At 42.8% G+C, this 20137-nt stretch overlaps 2 protein-coding genes across 3 annotated transcripts in view; one reads left to right on the forward strand and one right to left on the reverse strand.

Annotated features, from left to right (window-relative positions):
- Positions 1–7385, forward strand: part of SYP (synaptophysin) — a 28030-nt gene extending 20645 nt beyond the window's left edge. The window contains exon 7 of the mRNA XM_007420527.3: positions 4942–7385. The gene's annotated coding sequence lies outside the window, so the exon portion shown is untranslated. The remainder of the gene's footprint in view (positions 1–4941) is intronic.
- Positions 7386–9820: 2435 nt separating this feature from the next.
- On the reverse strand, positions 9821–15872 carry TREX2 (three prime repair exonuclease 2). 2 transcript variants are annotated; one of them, XM_007420526.3, is made up of 2 exons: positions 15754–15872; positions 9821–13753 (listed from the first exon to the last, which is right to left on the reverse strand). In XM_007420526.3, the coding sequence occupies exon 2, from the start codon at positions 13749–13751 to the stop codon at positions 13074–13076; it is 678 nt and encodes a 225-aa protein (XP_007420588.1). In that variant the 5' UTR covers positions 13752–13753; positions 15754–15872; the 3' UTR covers positions 9821–13073. The 2 variants fall into 2 exon arrangements, with proteins under 2 accessions (XP_007420588.1, XP_025021431.1); XM_025165663.2 differs by having other exon boundaries at positions 9821–13791; positions 15754–15835.
- Positions 15873–20137: the final 4265 nt, after the last annotated feature.

Consider the following 20137-nt stretch of genomic DNA (forward strand, 5'->3'; position numbering starts at 1 on the left):
TTGAGTCCCAGTTACCATAACTAATTAGAATATATGGTGTCTTCATCCTAGACTTGTTTCAGCCCCAGTCACCCCTGGTTTTGTTATATGCCCACCAAACAGGGTCAAGTCCTCACAAATGATGAGTGAGACTTTACTCATGGGCCTCATCAATGCCTGAGGGATGTGGCATATGGGTAGACCTAGAGGAGAAACATAGACATGCTAAACCTTATTTTGATTTACAGGTAAATGCTGAGTTTTATGTGTTGTTTTACTTACATTACAAGCTGCCTGAAGAGCCATTTTCTTTCCACCAGAGAGTTCAATGAGACCGTCCAGTGCCCTCACAGGGGGACTATCAAAAGAAAATTCCCAGAACCTTCCTGAGCTCAAGCAATTCTCAGGGGAAATGCATGAAAAACTGGTTTAAAACCAGTTACATTTGAAGTGTAAATAGAGTCTACTTATATGTGGTATTATCTGATACAGTTTTGTTCTAGGGATGTTATAAGTTCTTTATGTACTCTGTAGCAGCAAAGAACATCCACTGTTTATCTGAGTTAGTCTGCATTCCATGTATCCTACAAATATTTAAGTTCTGTAGAAATGTGTATCTGCTAAGTGGAAATAGTGGCTTGCATAGTGATATCTATAGCCTCAATTGATGTGAAGCAAGTAGTAACATCTGCACAGGTGTGTGAACAACTGGAAAATCTCTTTTTTACTCATTGCGGTGTGTTATTCGCCATAACAGCCTTAGAATTAGTATTTGAGCACTCCCAAATGAAGGTATACAGCCCAATGGGGAGGGTCAAGGTGTCTTATACTCTGTAAGCCTCATGCAAATGGGAGTCCAGCATCAGGTGACCCAGGTGGAGGAGGCCCAATCCCAATCAAATGCCACAGGGAACATGTGTGTGGAATCATCTACTGGTTGGGATTTTTACTTAAGTATTTGCATACAAGCAGATTAAAAAAAAATAAAAATAAAGGAAAGCAGGGGATTTTCTGGGGAGAAAAGAGCCAGTGATTGAGATGTGAGATGATCCTAGATATTGATTCTGAAAGAACAAGGGATATGTTAACAAGATGCATATCTCTTCGGTGAAGTACAAAAGGCAGATCTGTTGAGAGATGGGAAAACAGGCCTTGGACCCCTCCTAAGATTCAATATTATATGGTATGGTTCCGCATAGTGGTCAGTGGTGTCCATGGGAGGGGTCAAAATCTGCAAAATGATGGGCATGGCATTGTGATCAAAACTCTGCCCCTTGTACTTGTGTTAATATAGCACCTCCCTACAAAAGGGGCAGGGTTTCAGTCATAACACCCCACCTGCCATCTTGTAGATTTTGATACACATATATACCCACACAGACACCCATGCGTGCTCATGAAAGCGTGAGGGCTATAGACTGCTCTTCAGCATGCTAATGTCTGTGTGTACAAAGAAATTTTGATATAGGAGATTTAGATATGCGTGACCATCTGTATTTGTGATTTTTATAACCTCAGGAGAGCCATGTGTATGCAGAACAGCTTTAACTTTCTCATGATTAACAGTTCATACAGTATGTTCAGCTACATTGTCATGGATGGAGACTTATCCTCTAAATCTTGCGTGACCTCCTTTCTTTGTCGCATTTCACCTTTGCATCCCCCTGCATTTAGAGCTTGGGCTTGTTACCGTGCAGTAGAGATGATCCGTACCCTGAGACCAAGTAATGTAACAACTCAGTCCATGACAGTGTCTCGCCACAGCTGCCCTTGGGTTGGATCTTACACTAACTTGGAAACTAGTGTGGCTGTGTTCCCACAATACACTAAACCATAAACCATGGTTTATAAGCTGCAGTAGCTAAACTGAGATTAAACAAATTGTTTAATTGTTGCAAGGTGTTGTATGAACCAGATCGGCCGTTAAGCTGTGATAGCAGTTGTTTATTTGGTTTAGCATGTTATATGAACACAGCCTTTGTAATATGTTAATTATGGCTTATTGCTTAGCGGTCACAGTCCAACTGGTAAATAGTTTTCAGCAGCGGTCCTGTCCCATTACACACCTAACAGTAGCAAGGGATAACCCAAAAGGTGTTAGCTAACCAAGTAACTAACCCAAGGGTGGTTAGCTTTAGCCTTAAACAAACTCACTCTTACAAGGGTTAAACTACCCCCACTCCATAGCTGGCCATGGGCAGATTCAATTTTCAGTCTCCCCATGGCCACACCAGGAGTGAAAAATGAAGGGAAAAGGTGGGAAATCAGTCAAAAAAGCAAAAAAAATCTTCAATTATTCTACCATTCTTTATTTTTTTTTTCTTCCTCTCTGTTATGTGGAGGAAGGATGGGGAATGACAGCCTCCCAGGCACAATAATGAGTCTACTGGTTGGGAGAAGGGAGATTGTGATGTCAGTGCTGTGAGGACAGCAACTGTCAATAAAATGCCATCAAAAGGTTGTGGACAAATCAATAACTGGGCTGTGAGATGTCAGTTCAGTATAGGAAATTTGCTAGTCTTCTTACAAGATACACTGACCAAAAGTTTCAAGTTCCATTTTGAACCCCAAACTTCATTTTGCAGTACCTGCTCTTACATATTGCAGATAAACTCTTTTTTCTCTCTAGGGAAAAAACATTTATGCTCTTCTCAGCTCATGGAATGAAGAAACCACTTCCTGTACCAATCTTCTGTAGCAGTGATAGGCAATCTACAGCACTCCAGATGTTACTCAGACATAACTCCCAACTCCCCTAGGAAGTACAGCCAGAGTAAGGATTCTGGGACTCGTGGTTAGGACCGTGTGGATGGCAACAGATTGCCTACCCTTGATAAAGTCACATATTTTCTACAACAATAGATATAAGAATTCTGGGAGTTGAAGTCCACATGTCTCAAAGTTGCTAAGGTTGAGAAACACTACTCCATGTAATTATACAAAAATATGTCAAGATTCTGTAAAAACCTATATTTAAATTATACTGTACGTAATTCATACCATCTGAAGAGCAACAAATTAGACTAGGACCAGGATGATAAGAGTTTCCCCAACTAAAATTGCCCATCCAAGCAGTTATTGCAAAACATCTGGTCTGTTTTGCCCTGCTAGCAAGCAACAGTGCCAGAGGGCAGGAATTTAGTCAATAAAACATCTTATTTATTCCTACTGCATACCTAGCCTTGCAGGACAAACAACAGTTTATGGAAAGAGAAGAAATTATTACAATTGATAAAACTGCATGTGAGAATTAGTACGTTCCCTTTCCAATGACGTAATCCCATTTCAGAGCATTTCTTCCAGCACGGCACCTCTTCACTTTGTGTGTGTGTGTGTGTGTGTGTGAGTGTGTGATTAAACAGGGAAACTCTAGTCAAGGGCTTTTGGTATCATGTCTAATTTGGTGCTGAGTCAAAAGAGTAAGCCCACATAATTTACAGTAACAAAAGAAAATTGGCTGCGTATCAAGCTTCTTTAACAACAAAACCCGAATTGCATTAGGCTTCTTGCTCTCCCACAGATAATCCTGAGACTATTGGGAAGAACACCAAGTTTGTCTTCTCGGTATTCAAGCCAGAGAAAACCTGCCCTGTTGGCAGACTGAGACATCCACCTCAGGCAGCAGATTTCAGCAGTCACAAAAGGGCAGGAAATTCTACCTTTAATGCATAATTATTGTATTTTTCCTCCCAAAGATAAAAAGAGGAGGTTGCAGGAGTTTCTGCTTTGTGTGCTAAAACTAACTTGGCTAGACACCAAGTTTAGACACCTTGAAGGGTTTGGGAGCGAGGCACAGTTGGCACATTGGGTGCAAACTGCTTCTTAGGCCAGGCCTAGCTTGGACTTAAATGGAAGTCACCGGGTGAAATGTTGGTAGCTGAGTGACTGATTTGAAACAAGTTTGATACTCTTCTTTTGTAAATGATGAGAGTTTGTTTGTTGTTTTGCAAATGATTGATCTTCTTGTAGATGATAGCCTGCTAAATCTGATTTGCTCCATGGTGTGTCTTACATGATTGAACACAGAAATGAGATTTTTGGGTTAAGTGCTTGTAACTTCTCAACTAGGCTTGCCAGGCAAGTTGTCCTTTCCTGGGGCCGACAGGTCCCCTGAGTTTCAGTGTTGGTTCAGTTCACCACTGCTTGGGCTGGGCTGGTTTGTGTTGGGATGAGTCATGAAAACATGGCTGAGATAATGCCTGTGCCAGGTTGCTTGTCCAAGGACATGAGTGCTTCCTTAACCTCAGGTTCTGGAGTTGGTAATGCTGACTGAGTCACTGTAAAACCTTCTCCAAAGCATGTGGACACAGAGCCACCCCAGGACAACTTTGGGCAAAGGACAAGATGACATTTCTCTGCATCATAACAGGAATAGCCTGGATGGATGACAAGACAGGGTGCAAGTTGAGGAGAGCAGGCTAACATGGTATAGAGAGTAAGGAAGGTGGTCTTAATGGAAATATGCAGGAAGCTTTACCTAGATAAAAAGGGCTGAAGCATTTTTTAAAGTCCAGAACTGCAAGATAACATTTGGAAGTAGCTCAGTCAGATGCCTCCCTAATTCACTGAAGTATAAGAAAGAGGAAGAGGAACAGCACAATCAAACCTGCAAGATTCTGCTATCTCAATCTCAGTAAAAGTAGTTCTAATCTTCTGGTGGAGCTGATTTTCTCATCTGGTCTACTTTGTGGGGCCGATACTTAGGAAATGCAAGGCAGGCCCCATGGTGCACCAGTGCTCATGGTCTTCTTCAACCAAGACCAGAGGTGGGGATGAAGGATAATGTCTAGAGGACTGCCATTGTTGTACTAGAGAGAGGTGCCTCATTCTGCTGATTCCTGCTATGAACCTGCCCAAGATGTCTGCCTGTCCTTCTCTTCTGTATCAGCATATCCATCGATTGCAGGATGATGTCACTATTTCTGTGTTCACTGGTTCTTTTTTCTCCCTTTCTCTCCATAGGTTCCTACCCCCAAGCAGAAGGCGTTGTGAGGAGGAAGCAGCCATCCCGTCCTGGCCCCCCATGTCCCTTGTGCAGGGGAAGGGGGGGCTGGTGGGTGCTCATACTGGGAGGTGGCTGGTGGAGCCCTCCCACCCCCCCAGGATGAATGTAGATGTTTGTGCTGTTTATATATACATATATATTATATATATATGAGAAACTATAACTAGAGGTAGACCGCTCCCTCTCCCACTGCCCCAATGCCTCATGCATAAATACGCTGCCCCACATCATTGCCCTATCCGGGACAGTTTCTTGGCCTTTGGCCTCCCAGGCCCTATCTCCTGTACTCCCCAGCCAAAACGGGTTGTCAGGTCTCCTCCTTAGGTACCCGTTCTCTCGCCATTCACCTTGAACCCCATCCCACGCTTTCTGTATTGTGGAAAGCATCCCAGGAGTCTTTCTTTTCCTTGGCCCTCATCTGTGACATGTGATGCCAAGCCTTCCTCCATCTCTCCTCTGCATGCCCCTGAGGAAAGCAAGCTGGGCACGGGCGGAAGGGGACCAAGGTGGAGGGCAATTGGGTTGTTCTCTTGAGTATGCAAATGTCAGGCAGGTTTGGGGTTTAAGAGGTTTGGGGGTTCAATCCTCTAGCAGCACTTTAAAGTTTTTTAACATAAACACCCTCCATTCCTGACCCCACCCCAATGATTTATGGGGTAGGATAGAGGGCAACTATATTTGGGGGAAATTATGCCCCACTTTCCTTCCAGGTGGGTCCATGTAGGTATAATGGGCTGTGAGAATAACCTTGAAGAGCAGGAAGAGCTGCAGCCGATGCAGCAGTCAGATAAGAGAAATCTGAGTCCAAAGCAGGTATGGAATTTGAGAAAACATCTCAGATTTTACCTTCCCTAGTTCTCTTAAGGTAAAGGCACAGGGTGAGGGGAGTGAAGGCACATTCAGAGTTGCAAGATTTCTCTTCTCTGACCGTTGCCTTGGCTGCAGCTCTTCCTTCTCTTCCTTAGGAATATTCTCCTGGCCCATTACATCAGGGGAGGAGAGATGCTAAAATGGGGAAGCCTCAGAAGGATCCACAGCATTGGGGTGCTTGTTGTTGTTTTGAAGGGATGTGTATCTACCATCTCTGTAGAAACTTTTAGTCTAGTTGGGAGGGAAGAGCAAAAAGGGGGTGGGGGGACTTGTTCCTAGTGAGCTGTTATACCAGGGGCCTACAGTTGGGGGATGGGGAGATTACAGGGGAGGCTTCCACTATCCATCCATCCCCCAATTTTCATTCTTCTTTTTCTCTTGTGATCTCTCTCTCTCTCTCTGTTCTAAAATCTGTATTCCAAATATGGTAATTTAATTCATGCGGATACCTTTCACCCACCATACTCATAATCAGGGTGGTTACCCTCTGGACCTTTTCAATCAGCAGGGCTATCCCCAGTCTGGTTCACATAGACGCCTCCATATGTGATTGCTTGTGAGAGGCGTGTGGAGTTGCCCTCAGGCTTGACAAACCAGTGAGAACTGCGTGGTGGCCACCTCTGTCCTGGACATCAGCTGCCATGATCTCAGCAATCATCATGGTGGTCCAAAATTATGCAGGCCCAAGGGTGAGACAGCAGTTCATGCAATTGCTGTCTCTGAGCTCTGTGGTTTTCAGAGTACTGCCCACTTGTGGGATGTACCACTTACACAAACCGAGCTCCTGAAGACAAGTATCTCTAGATAAAATGGGGAATCTAATCAACCACAAACATGCTGTGTATGAAATCATTCTGATTAATACAGCCTTGTACAATATGATCTTGAGTGCTTGGCAGCAGGTAGTAGCCCTTAGCATAATAAATTGAAAGTTGATTCCATGTGAGCTTGTTTCGAAATAAACATGCTTTATCATTCAGATTCTTTCTCTTCTCTTCCACCTGCTCTTAAATTCTCTAATAATTCATTTTGTTTGTCTGAGCTCATTATCATTTGATTTCCCTCCTTTTCCTTATGCCTGTTACTTTTTCTCAACTTTTTCACCATGTTTACATTTATCTCCTCGCATCTCTTTTTCCTCTAGGTCACCCCGCAAATTCCTGCTCCTCTCTTCTCTGTTTAAAACCTATGGCCTCCGACTGCCCCATTTTCCATATCAGCCAAAGCTTCCCCCCTTCAGCCCACACCCCTTCATTCTCCCCCTCCCCACCCCCAGTGGCACTCTGACTATATATTACTCAGTGTCTGTGTATCTGATTGTGCCGTAATTGTGCGTTTCGGTTTGTCCGGCTCTTTGCCCCGGTCGATATTGTGTGATCTTTTCTTCCATCTTTAAACGACAAAATAAAATAAAAAAAACAACAACCAACAAGAACAGCAGCAAAACTTCAGAGAAATATGCATTATCCCCCAAAATGCCCCCTTATCCCCCCAAAATTATAGAAAAAAATGGATAAAACCAAATAAAAACAGAAAGAAAATGTATTTAAAAATAAATACTTTGAGTGTCTTTATTTGAGATCTTATCATGCTGCCGATCCACATATCTTAGCCATGTATCTTTTTACCTCTTTGTGCCCCAGAAAACTTCTCCACTCCTATGCGTGTTCCAGGTTTATACACCTGCCCAGGTAAGTCCAAGTGGTCATCAAAGGGCTTGTAACTCCCAGAATTCCCAGCCACCAAGGCTGGCTTGGTTAGAGAAAACTGCATTATTAAACTAAGAGTTAGCATTTGAAAATGAGCCCCTGTGGCTCCCTTGGCAAAGCAGGATTGTCAGGGGAAAGAAAAGAACATCACAGCACCTTGTAACTTCCTCACCTGTCTGTAGCCACAAGCTAAGAAGAATCTGATTTCTGAATTGCTCTTGAATCATTTCACCTCAAGCTAAAAACACAATCCACGAATGTAGTGTTTGCCAACCACTTCACATCAGTTCAAAAATAAAGGGGTCATCTTCCATTGTTTACAATCATAGAATTTTTCTTAGTCCCTTATAAACATGGCCCTTACTTTGCTTTGTGGTTCTTTCTGTCTTTATTTTACTTGGAAGAAGAGCTTGCTTGACACCTACAGGAGCCTTTCCTTAATCTTCCTCTTTGCACCTCAGCACTGCTTTGGTCTCTTTAACTTCTTAGCATATTAACTAATTTGGGAAGGAAGATTACTGGATGAGCAGGAACTTCTTATGGTTGCAAAGGGCCAGAGATGGGGCAACCAGCCTGACCTGCTCTTTTGCTAAGAGCAGGTTAATGTAGAAATTAGTAAAGCAAAGAAGCATAGATCTATCACATCACTGAAAAGTAAACAAGATACTATATGGAAAAAATATTCAGGTGCCATATGGCAATTTATACACCAGTTTTAAATGAACCCCTGCTTGCTGTGATACATAAAACAGCCAACTATATGCCACAGGCTGCCATTAATTAACTAATTAACTGGCTGATTACCTACTTTTAAGGAAGCAATCAAATAAGGAAAAAAACAGATATGCCCAAGGAAAGAAGGCATTTTGCATTTTCTGACCAAAGGACTTTCAAAACTTTGTAAGTCCTACACAGCACTTTTGTCAACAGCATTCAGGAGCAATACTGGAGACTGATTTAAGTACTGTATAAGGATAGATGTGTAAGGAAAAGCAGTGAGAGATCAGTAGGGCAGGCCCTATCCTGCTGATTGACAAGAGGAACATTTTTAAAGCTTTTGCATCTCACAGGCAAGATGTTAACAATTCTCTACTTTCCTAGTAAAACATCCCACAATGATGCTTCTGTGTAACACCCTTTCCTGTTCACTGCTCTGGTTCTGGGAAATCCCACCCCACCAAGATACCTTTCCTAACCAGTATGTTCATATCTTGAATAGCAGGCCCTACCTTATTGATTGACAACATCCTCAAAGCTTCCCTTGTGTCATGCAGAAAAGATGTCCAGGAAATAATTCTCAGTGTTATTGATTCCCACTCAATAAAATCTAATGTGTATTGTACACTTAGCCCTGCAGGATATTTTATTAGAAAGAAGGGAGCCTGTTATAACTGGTAAAATAGCATGCAGGAATATGTACGTTCCAGGAACATGATTCCACCTTAAATCGTTTCCTTCTTGCCAGGGTGGCTTCTCTTCACTTGTTCCTCATTCAGAGATCAGTTCCTCTGCCACATTGCTTGTTCAGGGCAAGAACTACTTCCTTAATCTCAGAGTCCATAAATTTATAACCCCTGAGTCAAGAAGATGTACAGGCAGAGCCACCCCAAGCAATTTTTGGTGAAGGGCAAGATGACATTTCTCCCCTTCTACATCATGATGGGAGTGGACTGGAGAGGTGACAAGACAGAGCACCGCTGCAAGACAGAACAGGCTCACTTGAGGAGTGCAAGACAGGCCATGTGGAATATCCCGAGCCTCACTTGCTAACCGAGAGAATTACTGGGGCAGGGCTCAGGGATAATGTCTAGGGGCCTGCCATTGCATAATATAGGAAAAAGTACCTTAATTCTGATTAATGTTAAGGCCTGCCTGGTCTATCAATCCTTGAATACATGGAATCCTGACATCTTTTGGTTTGACTCGCAAAATTGCTTCCAGGCAACCCCTGAGCTCCTTCAATGAGAAATTAAAAATGTCTAACTAACTTGCCTGAATATCAGTTTTTTCATTATTCCTGATCTCTCTGTCTAGTGAATGCTACATTGGGTGTGTTGTACGGCACATTCTGTGCTCCAGTTAAGCCCACATAAACCTAATGCACAATGTGGCAGCCTGTAGCTAAGGTAGGTTCTCAGCACTTGAGGACATATTTTTCACTATGATCATCTTGTTAGCAAAAATTGAGTGCTTCTGACTCTCCCCAATTAGGATTCAGTCCGGCAGAAGATCAGACACGAAAGTACCAGCTGAGGTTTTAAAGTTTTATTGAAAGTAAGCCAATAGAGTCAGCTGGGGTCTCCCCTTAAGGCAGAGGAGTAAGTACCTCGATCACACTCGAAGATTTTATACACATTTCTTACACAGAGATACAGCAATTAACAAACTGATTGGCTACACTTGGCATAAATTTGGGATCCTCCTTATTATTGGGGGAAATGTATCTCCCTGATGACCCATTGGTTGCCAGTCAAAGTTTTGGGCACCCCCTTTGGTCTTCTGATATTTATTGTTTCCTGGAGTGTAGAGGCATCACCAGAGCAGCTAAAGGATGTTCTGAAGGCTATCTGATTGGGGTCAGTTCCTCCCATATCTTTATGGCCTGGACACTTAAGGAGACAGGATGTCTGCCCAATGTCTTTCAACAATAACAGAAATGAGAGGAATGTGTGAAGGTTCATGAACATTAGCTTCCTTGTCATCCCTTGACTCCCCAAATGTAAGGAAAAAAGATGAGAGAAACTGAGAGCACTTTTTCATAAGGTTTCAATCTAGGCTGGAAAAGTCAATCACAGGCATTTCTTAAAGAAAAAGAAAACTTTATTCCACAGAGAAACTCAGGTTGATATAGATGGTACTTGTACCCCTCCCTGTTTTATCCTCACATGGCAACTGAAAGGCAGGTTAGAGGTGATGTTCCCACATCACTAACTGAATGTCATAACTAAATATAGATTTGGGTGTATATGTCTCCTGATCTTCTTGGCAATTCTGTCATGGTCATACAATTATGTGAATAATCTCGTCAAACAGGAAGTTCATTGAAAATCAGCTTCAAATATGACATTAACATTTGCTCATAGGGTTCATGAATCTGTTTCCCCCGCTGCCTGCCACGCTAGTTCAAAGACACTAAGACAGAACTCCTGTATTGTTTGAAGGCATAATGCTGTATTAAGAAAACTCCAAATGCATTTGTTTACTTGAAATATTTTTAGCTATCATTCCAATATTCTCTCCAGCAGTTTATATATTAAAACATTAAAATATAATAGGCAATTTTCATAATATACAATAATTCTAAAGAATTATCATTTTGGGGGGATGTATAGAGACAATCAAACAAACCCTTAAGTTAACTAGGGAACTGATAATTCATTTTAAAACCCATAGAACACTATTATCCATACAGATTCATCCACATATTAAATCAAATTCTATTAAAAAGCCAGAACAAATTGAATTGACACTATATAATTTGAGGGAAGTTTCACAAATGAAAAGCCTATATTTTCTTTTCCCCTCCATGGTGTGTCTAATACAATTCAATCTGTGATAAGTCCACAGTTAAAAAGAAGGCAATTTTGCATGACTTGGGGCCAATTTATTGTATGAGCTTTAATTTTAATCAATTTTTAAAAATCACATATTTGTTTATAATAAAAACAGTTGGGAAAAGTCATTATTACTGATGCCTTAGGCAACATCAGAGGAGATGCATCCCACATAATTGGAGCAAAGAAGGGGCATGTCTTGCAGCGAGCGTGGAAGAGGGGGAAATGTCTCTTTCAAGAACACCTCTGCCAAATGTTTGCAAATTTTTTAAAAATAACTTTTATTTTTAAAAAACCTGTGGCCAAATTTAATTAATTTGAGGACAATAGTAAACTAACCGATTAACTGATTGTGTCTTTCACTCTCTGGCCTTTTTAACATAACTGTGCATATATCAAATAAAAGGGAATTTCAGAAACAGAAAATGAAGAGAATAAGAAAACAATTCATCTAATGTAACCGATAGTCAAGAAGTAAACAAGAAACCAGCAGGAAGTACTTCCTAGAACAACATGTTGTTTACTTAGGAAATTTATTGTCACAAGTTATTCCGATCACCGGCAGCATGTGGGTGTCTAAGTAAGTATTAGGAAATTACTTCCTTATCATCTCTCAAGCCGTAATCGCCAAAAGTATTTAGAAATACTACTTCCATGTTCAGCAATATTTACACACCACAATGCCAAGCATTAAGGGTTAAAAGCAGAATACCGAGGGCTTCCAATAGTAATGGTGGCTAACAAACTGAAATGAATACCTAGAGGCACCCAACTGAAATTTGGTCTCACCCACAAACTTACTAAAACTGCAATCCCATTCAAAAATAAACTTTTGAGTTCATGATTGTAAGCAAAGGGACTTTAGCCGTCTTTGTCCAACCTGGCGTCTTCCAGATATCTAAGGGTTTTTTTTACTAATGTATGACATGCAGTGATTGAGGATCAGGTGCCTAGATTATAATGTACTTCAGGATACACTAGGAGAAAAAAATTGGCATTTGTAGCTATTCCAAAGCAAATCTAAACAATCCAAATCCTCAGAATTTGAGGTTCTATATTAGAAAGACTGCTAGCAACACACCCACATTTCAGATGTAATTCTCCGTAACAACTTCAACCCCAATTTAACATTTGGCTTCAGTAAATAATGGAATTCTAGTGGTAGGTTTGTTATCTAAAGTTTGTTCTTCCCACCACCAATAATTGATTTTCCTTCTCAGCATACTCCTGAAATTTCCTTTCCAAATATTTACAAAATCCAGATCTCTCCCAAAGTTAGTTTAAATCCATACCTTCAGGAGAATTCCTTTCCTCTAAAACAGGGATACTTGACTGAGAAACGAAAACATGCATCTTTCAGTTTTAGTCTTACAGCAACCTTGTACATTATGTTTAAAACTAATTATGAAAATCTTACTAGAGCTGTGTGGCACTTCAGATTTGAAGACAAAAAAGGGCATTGGAGGATGCACAGGGAACTTACATAGCATGTGTCTGCCATTCATTAAACCAGCTGCAACTTCTCCCAGGATCATGCAGCTACCACACAACCCCAGTGTCACCCCCTTCAAGGTAGGCCAGGTCAGGAAACAGACTCCACAAGATTTACTGGCACTCTATTTTATTGATATAGGCATTAGTAGCAGAATCTTGAAAGCCTAACAGCATTTTCCATCCCTCCCTCTTATACCAAAGAGATTTAAAGCGGAACCAGTTTAAGTTTCTTTCTAATGCTCTCTTCCTGTTCTGGGCTTAAATCATGTTTTGCTAACTGCTGCCGCATATCTTCTCCAAGGTCATCTGTGGCTCTCTACATCCAGGAAAAAAAAAGAGCTTGGTTTGTCAAGTACAAGCTAGCAAATTATGGTTTAATCAAGAAACCATCGTTTAAAACTTATGGTTCAGTAATGTGGAAAAGAGGCGTGGATAGGAGAAAATTACTTTTTTTCCTGAGGATCAGCTCCTGTTACTGTTTGAGTGGGGAGAACACATAGGGTGAATCTGCTCCCACTTCCGGGCCAGACTGGCTGCCCAAGCCTTCAGCTCGTGGGCCTTAGCAAGAAACACAAGGAGAAGAGTGAGCACATCTCCTTCAGCCGAGTGGGCTCTGGATGGTTCCTCTTTGTAGAAATACTGGTACAGGTTTCCCAGCCGATAGCTCAGGGAAGGATCTTGGAGCAGGTCCTTCAAAGCCTGCAAAGTATCAAGGCATCCTGTATTTGGGGGCAGATCAGTGCCTATTTGCCACAGTTCTTTACGCAGCAAGGGGAAGTCGAATCTGAGACCATTGTGAGCCACTAAGCAGATAGGCTGAGCTTGCCGGTCTAAAAACCCTTTCAGGATCTCCACGAAAGAACGGTTGATTTCTGGCTTGCAATTCTGCTCCAGCTGTTGGTTGCTCAGCCCGGTCATATCCGCTGCAGATGGGGTAAAGGGTTTCTGGGGATTAATGCAGAGGGTGAGCTTGTCTATGATGCGAGGGAACTCCAGTTCATTTTTCTGTGGAGAGGGCTTCAGGGAAGAGTGGTGAACAGCAAAAAGGCACAGCTCCGCCATGCAAGGTTGGTCTCTGGGCAAGCCGGTGGTCTCAATATCAAGGAAGACAAATGTTTGGTAGTCCCGAGGTTCAGTCATGGCTGGCCCAAAGGCAAAGAGTGTTAGAATCTGGTTTTCACTGTTAATAACAACAGCAGCAATAATTGATTATATGGCTTAACTAAGCATTGCTTCATCTACAAAGAACCTATCTTGGGATATCATGATGATGATCATCATCATCTTAAAAGACACCCGGTTGTTCATATTAATAAATAACATTACAACAGTCTGACACAGAAAAGAGGAAAGTCATTGCCACGTTGTACAAGTGAGATTTCCCTTCAGGAGAAAGTCATGGGTTAGTGTTACTAATGGTCTTCCTATAAGGTAGGAGAAACCCATATCTATATTGCTTTTTGACCAGACAGCCCACATTGCCTAATACTGTTTCCTCTAAAACAAGATGTCCAGAGTTCTATTACTGGTTAGATTTCTACCTTGCCTTTCCTCTAGGCCAGTGTTGTCCAAACTTGGCCACTTTAAGATGAGTGGACTTCAACTCCCAGAATTCCCCAGCCAGCATGGTCCACTCATCTTAAAGTGGCCAAGTTTGGACCACACTGCTCCAGGAGCTCACAGTGGTAGACACACAGCAGCCCCTCTGCCAACTTTCCCCCACAATAACAACCCTGTGAGGTAGGTTGGACTGGCCACAGATCACCCAGGAAGCTTCCATGGCTGAAGCTGGTCTCAAACCTGGGTTCAGCACCGTAACCACAAATCTAGTACATCAATCACTATACCACACAAATGTCTACTCTGGACTGGAGCTTGTTGTTGTTCTTCAAACTGCATACATAACCACATAAACACACGTCTTCCTCTGCATTCTGTGAAGCAACTGAGCCTTGTTCCTTCATGAGGAACTTTTCATCAGGCTCTGCCTGGCACAAGAGTTATACTGTAGCTTATTTTGCAGTTCTGATCAATTTTTCCAGGGCATTTTATTTCCAAGGCTCCGCACACCAGTGGGTAGTAGGACCAAGTCACCTCTATTTGTAGAAGAAACTTTCACAGAAGGAAACTGCGCTGGATGGTGCTGCCCTACTTTCCGTTTCCTAAAGCTGAGGTGAGATCTCAAAAGCGCTCTGGTTTTTTTCAAGCTTTACATCGTAGTTTTTGTGTGTTTCCCATGATGGGAAATCATGATGCCAATTGTGATCAAATGGGCGACTACAGCTCCCATCGTCCCACAGCCAACAAACTCAATGCTGTGGCTGGCTGGGGATAATGGGAATCTTTTTTCAGAGCCCCCAGAAGTTACCAGCCGGGGAAGGAAAGTGAATTCCTCCGGTGTGACATCTGCCAGCAATGCCCCTCTGGGTTCTCACATAGGACAAACGGGACAAACTTTGTGCGAAAGAATGAGTGGACGCAAGTTGGACATCAAGGGTCAGAACCGAAACAATGTAATATCAAAGCATTTCAACCTCCCGGGACCCTCCAAGTGGCTGTTTTAGAAAGGCGGGACTTTAACAGCACCATCAAGTGAGAAATGGTTGGACTCACGTCAAAAGGTTTCAGGCAATCTCAGAAGGTCTCAACTAACCCAATGGGTTTGTGACACAGGACAGCTGTTAACTGGTAAGACAGTTGCAACCTCTCTCGCATATAACCTGCGTCTGCATAACCACCGTCTTCCCCTCCCTTCCCCTCGGTTTAAATCCCACAGCAGCCTCGCCACTCTATCCATCCGATGAAGGGAGCTGCAGCTCGCCAAAGCTGATGCCTTTTAATGCCATGTGCTAGTCGGAAAAGGTGCCACCCGCGACTCCTCCCGATGTTGACCCCCACAGACTGGCGCGGCTCGCCTCTTCCAACAGCCGGGGAAGGTGCGCGATCGCCTGGGTCGGCGCCTCCGGGGTCCCACGAAATGACGCTGCCGCATTTCGTTCATTCGCTTCTCAAACACACGGAAAGGGGCACAATTAAAAGGGGAAGCCCGTTTTTCTTTTCTCCTGAGGAAGAGAAAATATCTCCCCGGCTTAGAGGCTGGAAACGGGCAGGAGGGGCGCGACCGCTGGGCGCCTTATCTCACCTCGCGGGGACTCTCCTAGCGCAGCAGCACCAGCGCTTGAACAGCCCGGCTCCGGCTGCGGCTGCGGCTGCTGGGAAACTGAAAGCTACATGCTCGGGCAAGCCCTGGGCTAAGGCTTCCCGGCCAGAGGGAGGGGCGAAGGTGATGCACGCGAAGGGCAGCCTTTCCCCGGAGCCTGATGGGAGATGTAGTCTCTTCAGCTCAGTAGCGAATGGAAAGGTGCCCTTACAGTTCGGGCCCCCTTCCTCCGTGGAAAGCTACAGGCGTCCCTTTCGCCTGGAGTCGAATCGCACCGGCCCGCTCTGAGCCTAGAAGCGGGTCGTGGAGGATGGAACGAGTACCGTAGAGTCAAAGCTCCTCCTTCAGTGGCAATGAATTGCTGAATTCGTAGCCGGTGCCGGCAGAGGAAGGCCACGAGGGGAGAAGTGTTTAGAGCTGCCTATCTGGCCTATAAAATTCCGGAGGACCACCAGATGCCAGCAAGGGGCTAGAGGTTTCTGTGTGTCTGTGCTGCCACCTCGCGGCCACACAGTGTTGCAGCTCAGAGATGGCAGCCCTGGGGTGGTGCCTTAACGCTTGATACTTCTGGATGCCCTGATGCCGGATTGGATGGCCCCTGAGCTAAGCAGAGAGGGCTTTCTTGGGTCCCTGACCACGTCATCTTGTAGCCGTATCAGCATTTACCTTTCTTTAGAACGTACCATCAACCTTTCTATGGCCTGGGCATTCTGGGAGCTAGTCTCAACATACTGAGTTGGGGAGGATTGACTGAACTGATGAGGTATAATTTGTAATGAAATCAGTGCTTGCTAGATGCAAGCAAAGCAGCCAAATAATGTTGAAATATGTCAGTCACAGCCAAAACCAATGAGGAAAACCTCCCACTAATTTAATCATATAAGAAGTTTTATTTTAGCACATGATTTTACATATTATACATTTATCTTGTTTTCTCCCTTCCCCCCAAATTATCCTCTTCAAGCTTATCCCTGTATAGCAATGTTTCTCAGCCTTGGCAACTCTAAGGCGTGTGGACTTTAACATGCTGGCTGGGGAGTTCTGGGAGTTGAAGTCCACACATCTTAGAGTTGCCAAGGCTGAGAAACACTGCTGTATAGGCTTGGGAAAGTGCATTATAAACTGCATAGGTCAAAACAAACAATCACACAAATCCAAGTACATTTACTCAGAAACATTTACTCAACTTTGTTGAGCTCAATGAAGCTTATTCGCACACAAGTAGATTGCAAGATTTGATTCATTTGATGGTAGACACATGTAGGAATACGTGGTCAAGTAGAGCTGTTGCAGCACTTAGAATTCAATTCCAAACGTGCTTCAGAGTATGATTGAGCACAATTATGTGGGTGCCACATCAGGGTATGACTGAGCACAATTATATGGGTACTACATTAACATCCTGCTGCACCCCAAAGTATTGCACAACTGTATTGTCAGAATCTCCAGCGCTATTTGGCAACCTTGCATCAGTGGAGCGCAAATTCTTTTGAATCCCTCCTATTCCTCATCCGATAATCAAGAATGTATCAGTCTAAGTAAAACCTCCCCAAGTATTTGCATGTCATGTTAATCTGGAGGGGACTGTAATGCTGAGCACTCTCCAATTTTAGCCAGTAAGAGTGAAGACATATGCTTAAGTAATGCTTACTTTAACAGAGTGAAACAAAATGTAAACCGACGTTCAAAAACTTGCTCAGACACTGTTTTTGTAAATACTCTAACCCACAGTCAATCGAACCATTGTTAAACATTGTAGTCCAGTTGGCTAGGTTGGCTCAGTATATTAAACCAGCCTTCCCAAACCATGGCACCCATCAGATGAGGCAGTGGCAGGCTCTTCAAGGATCAGAAGAGGAAAGGGAATATTTTCCCCATTTCATCTTGCAGGAGAAAAGTGAGTAAAAGAAGTAACTGGGGAGACTAGCAATCACTTAGATATTCAAAATCATTGCATTTAATCATTAAACTCAGAGAATGATAATAATCCCATCTTCACTGGAACACTGGAGGTTGTCAAATGGCTCAAAAGTTGCTAACATGGCAATGACGTAACTATTTCTTTTTCCCCAGCTGAAGCAGAAATGTTAAATCTTAACAGAAAATTGCTAGAATTTACCTGGTGGTAATTTTTCTTGGACTGCCATCTACTGCCCAATTAATGATTTGCAAGCAATGTTCAAAGAAGGGGAAGAGGCCAAGATTAAATGCAAAAGCAACAGGCCGTCTTCTGGCAAGTACCCAGTTCTCCTTGACATACCAGTTCTTGCATCTAAGACAATTCTAAATAATACCCTTCCTGGGTTTTTTCTCTTCAGTGGAATGAAATCTGTTTCTCATTTTTTAAAAGTCATGGTCTCAAAAAGAGCAAAATGTGGATAACCACTCTGATCTCATTGTACTTCGGTATAAGTAGGGGTGACTCCAGTATAGTGAGGATGTATTGCTAAAGTAGGAACAGGTTCCAGTATTTTTTGTTTAACATTCAAAGGCAATGAACAGACAACTAGGGCAAGTGCTAGAATGATGTACTGAATATGTAAAAATTAAGCCTTGTGGTACAAGTGCAACACAGAATTGCACGTCTCTTCTGCTGGCTAAGAACTCCCAGCTATGGTGGTGATGGACCCCTGGCACCAACACATGCATTGCATCTTCTCAGGACATTAGTCTGTGTTGAGGTTCATTTTCGGTGGGTGATTCAGAGGCATATTTACCTTTATTCTAATCCTGATATTATTTTTTTTTATGTTTACATATTGATGGATTCAACAAAAATGACTCCTGGCAGTTTACAAGATAAAATCAGAGTAAAAACATAAAAGCCGGTAAAGATATAGACAACTATATAGCAGTCATTTCCAAAACACTGCCCTAGGTTATTTAAGTACCAGTCTCACCCTGTCCTTAGACAGAAATGGTATTCCCCAAAGTATAAAAAGAAAGGAAAGTTTATAGAACCAAAGTCTGTGTGTGTGGAGGGAGAAAGAGGTACACAAAGCATCACTATTTTTCTTCTTTAATGCCACTACAGAGGAATCAGAAGGAAAAAAATGTATGCTGACCCATCAGTTCATGAAGTGTGCTATCTGCCAGGAGCAAGGATCAGGGATGTGACAAAATAATTTCCAAGACTTATCAGCTCCACTGACAGTTCGTCCTTCCTGCTAATACATGTGGAGGGAAATGATACCACAATCAGAAGGAAGTGCAAGATCCTGGGAGCTCAGATAGTGTTCTCCCCAGTCCATGGAAGAGGACCAGGAAGAAAAGACAAATACCGCAAGACCATGACTAGCTATACAGATGGTGTCAACAGAGAAATTCAGTTTCTGGGATTTTGAAGTTATCTAGATGATGGTCTGCTGCCACAAGATGCATTGCACTCACAAGGACAGATAGAAACCTGTTTGGTCAAAGCACGGGTACCTTGAAAAAAGGCATAGGTGCCTACACGGAGGGCAAGTGATGCCCAGTGCATCATATTGTCAAGGCACAAATTATGCAGATTACATAATTTGCATCATTTGAGTGATGGTGTCATGGTGTACATGATGCCACTGTGGCTTGTACTAAATATCTATGATTTTGATGGTTTTAACTGAATTCTGCGGGGTTGGAAATAAACATTCTGAAGATGGGAGCTTAGATAAAAAATGTTATATATTCTAGACAGTGAGAGTATTGCTGAAATAGTATTTCTGAAGCCACCCAAGGAAAAGTCAGAAAGAACACTGGCTCATAACGTCCATGGTCACCAGTACCAGAGCCCTGGTGAGGCGAGTGGAATATGGCATTTGAAGGATACTTTTAAAAGGAAATTGCATTGTAGGTTCCCTGCCGCTCTCTGGTGCCTTTGTTCTTCGTTCTTTGTTCCAACATGGACCACTTTGGGAAATAGTTCTTCTATTTCCCAAAGTGCTCCATGTTGATGATGCCCCTGGAGCACTGTGGAAAACTAAAATGACACTCTCAGCTCTCCATTTCTGATCACTGCAGCAGAAAATAAACATTTTACAGCAGGGGAAGCCAGGGCAAAGGACTGTAATCTGTTTCACTGCCATATCATGGATTATCGCATTAGGCTGAAAAAAATGCTGTGAGAATAGTATCAATCTTTGCCCTTTTAGACAACTCACAGGTCCTGATGCACAGCTAAATGTCACTTTCTTTTTTTTTTTAAACTGGTCCGGCTCTTTCAGCAACATCAATCGGTTTACATTCTCTGCACTGCTCCCAATCTAGAGTTGCGGTTGAGAGGAACTGTGGGAGATCTAAAATGTGTAGGCCGAACCCCCACCTCTTTGAAGCAGTGCCACTTCATGCAAATATTTTTGTCAGGCACAGCCATTTGAGCAAGGAGAGG

This window comes from Python bivittatus, unplaced genomic scaffold (assembly GCF_059951505.1).
Source record: "Python bivittatus isolate LINGU-HERP-01145 unplaced genomic scaffold, Pbiv_v1 ctg000220_np1212, whole genome shotgun sequence".
Taxonomy (NCBI): Eukaryota; Metazoa; Chordata; class Lepidosauria; order Squamata; family Pythonidae; genus Python; species Python bivittatus.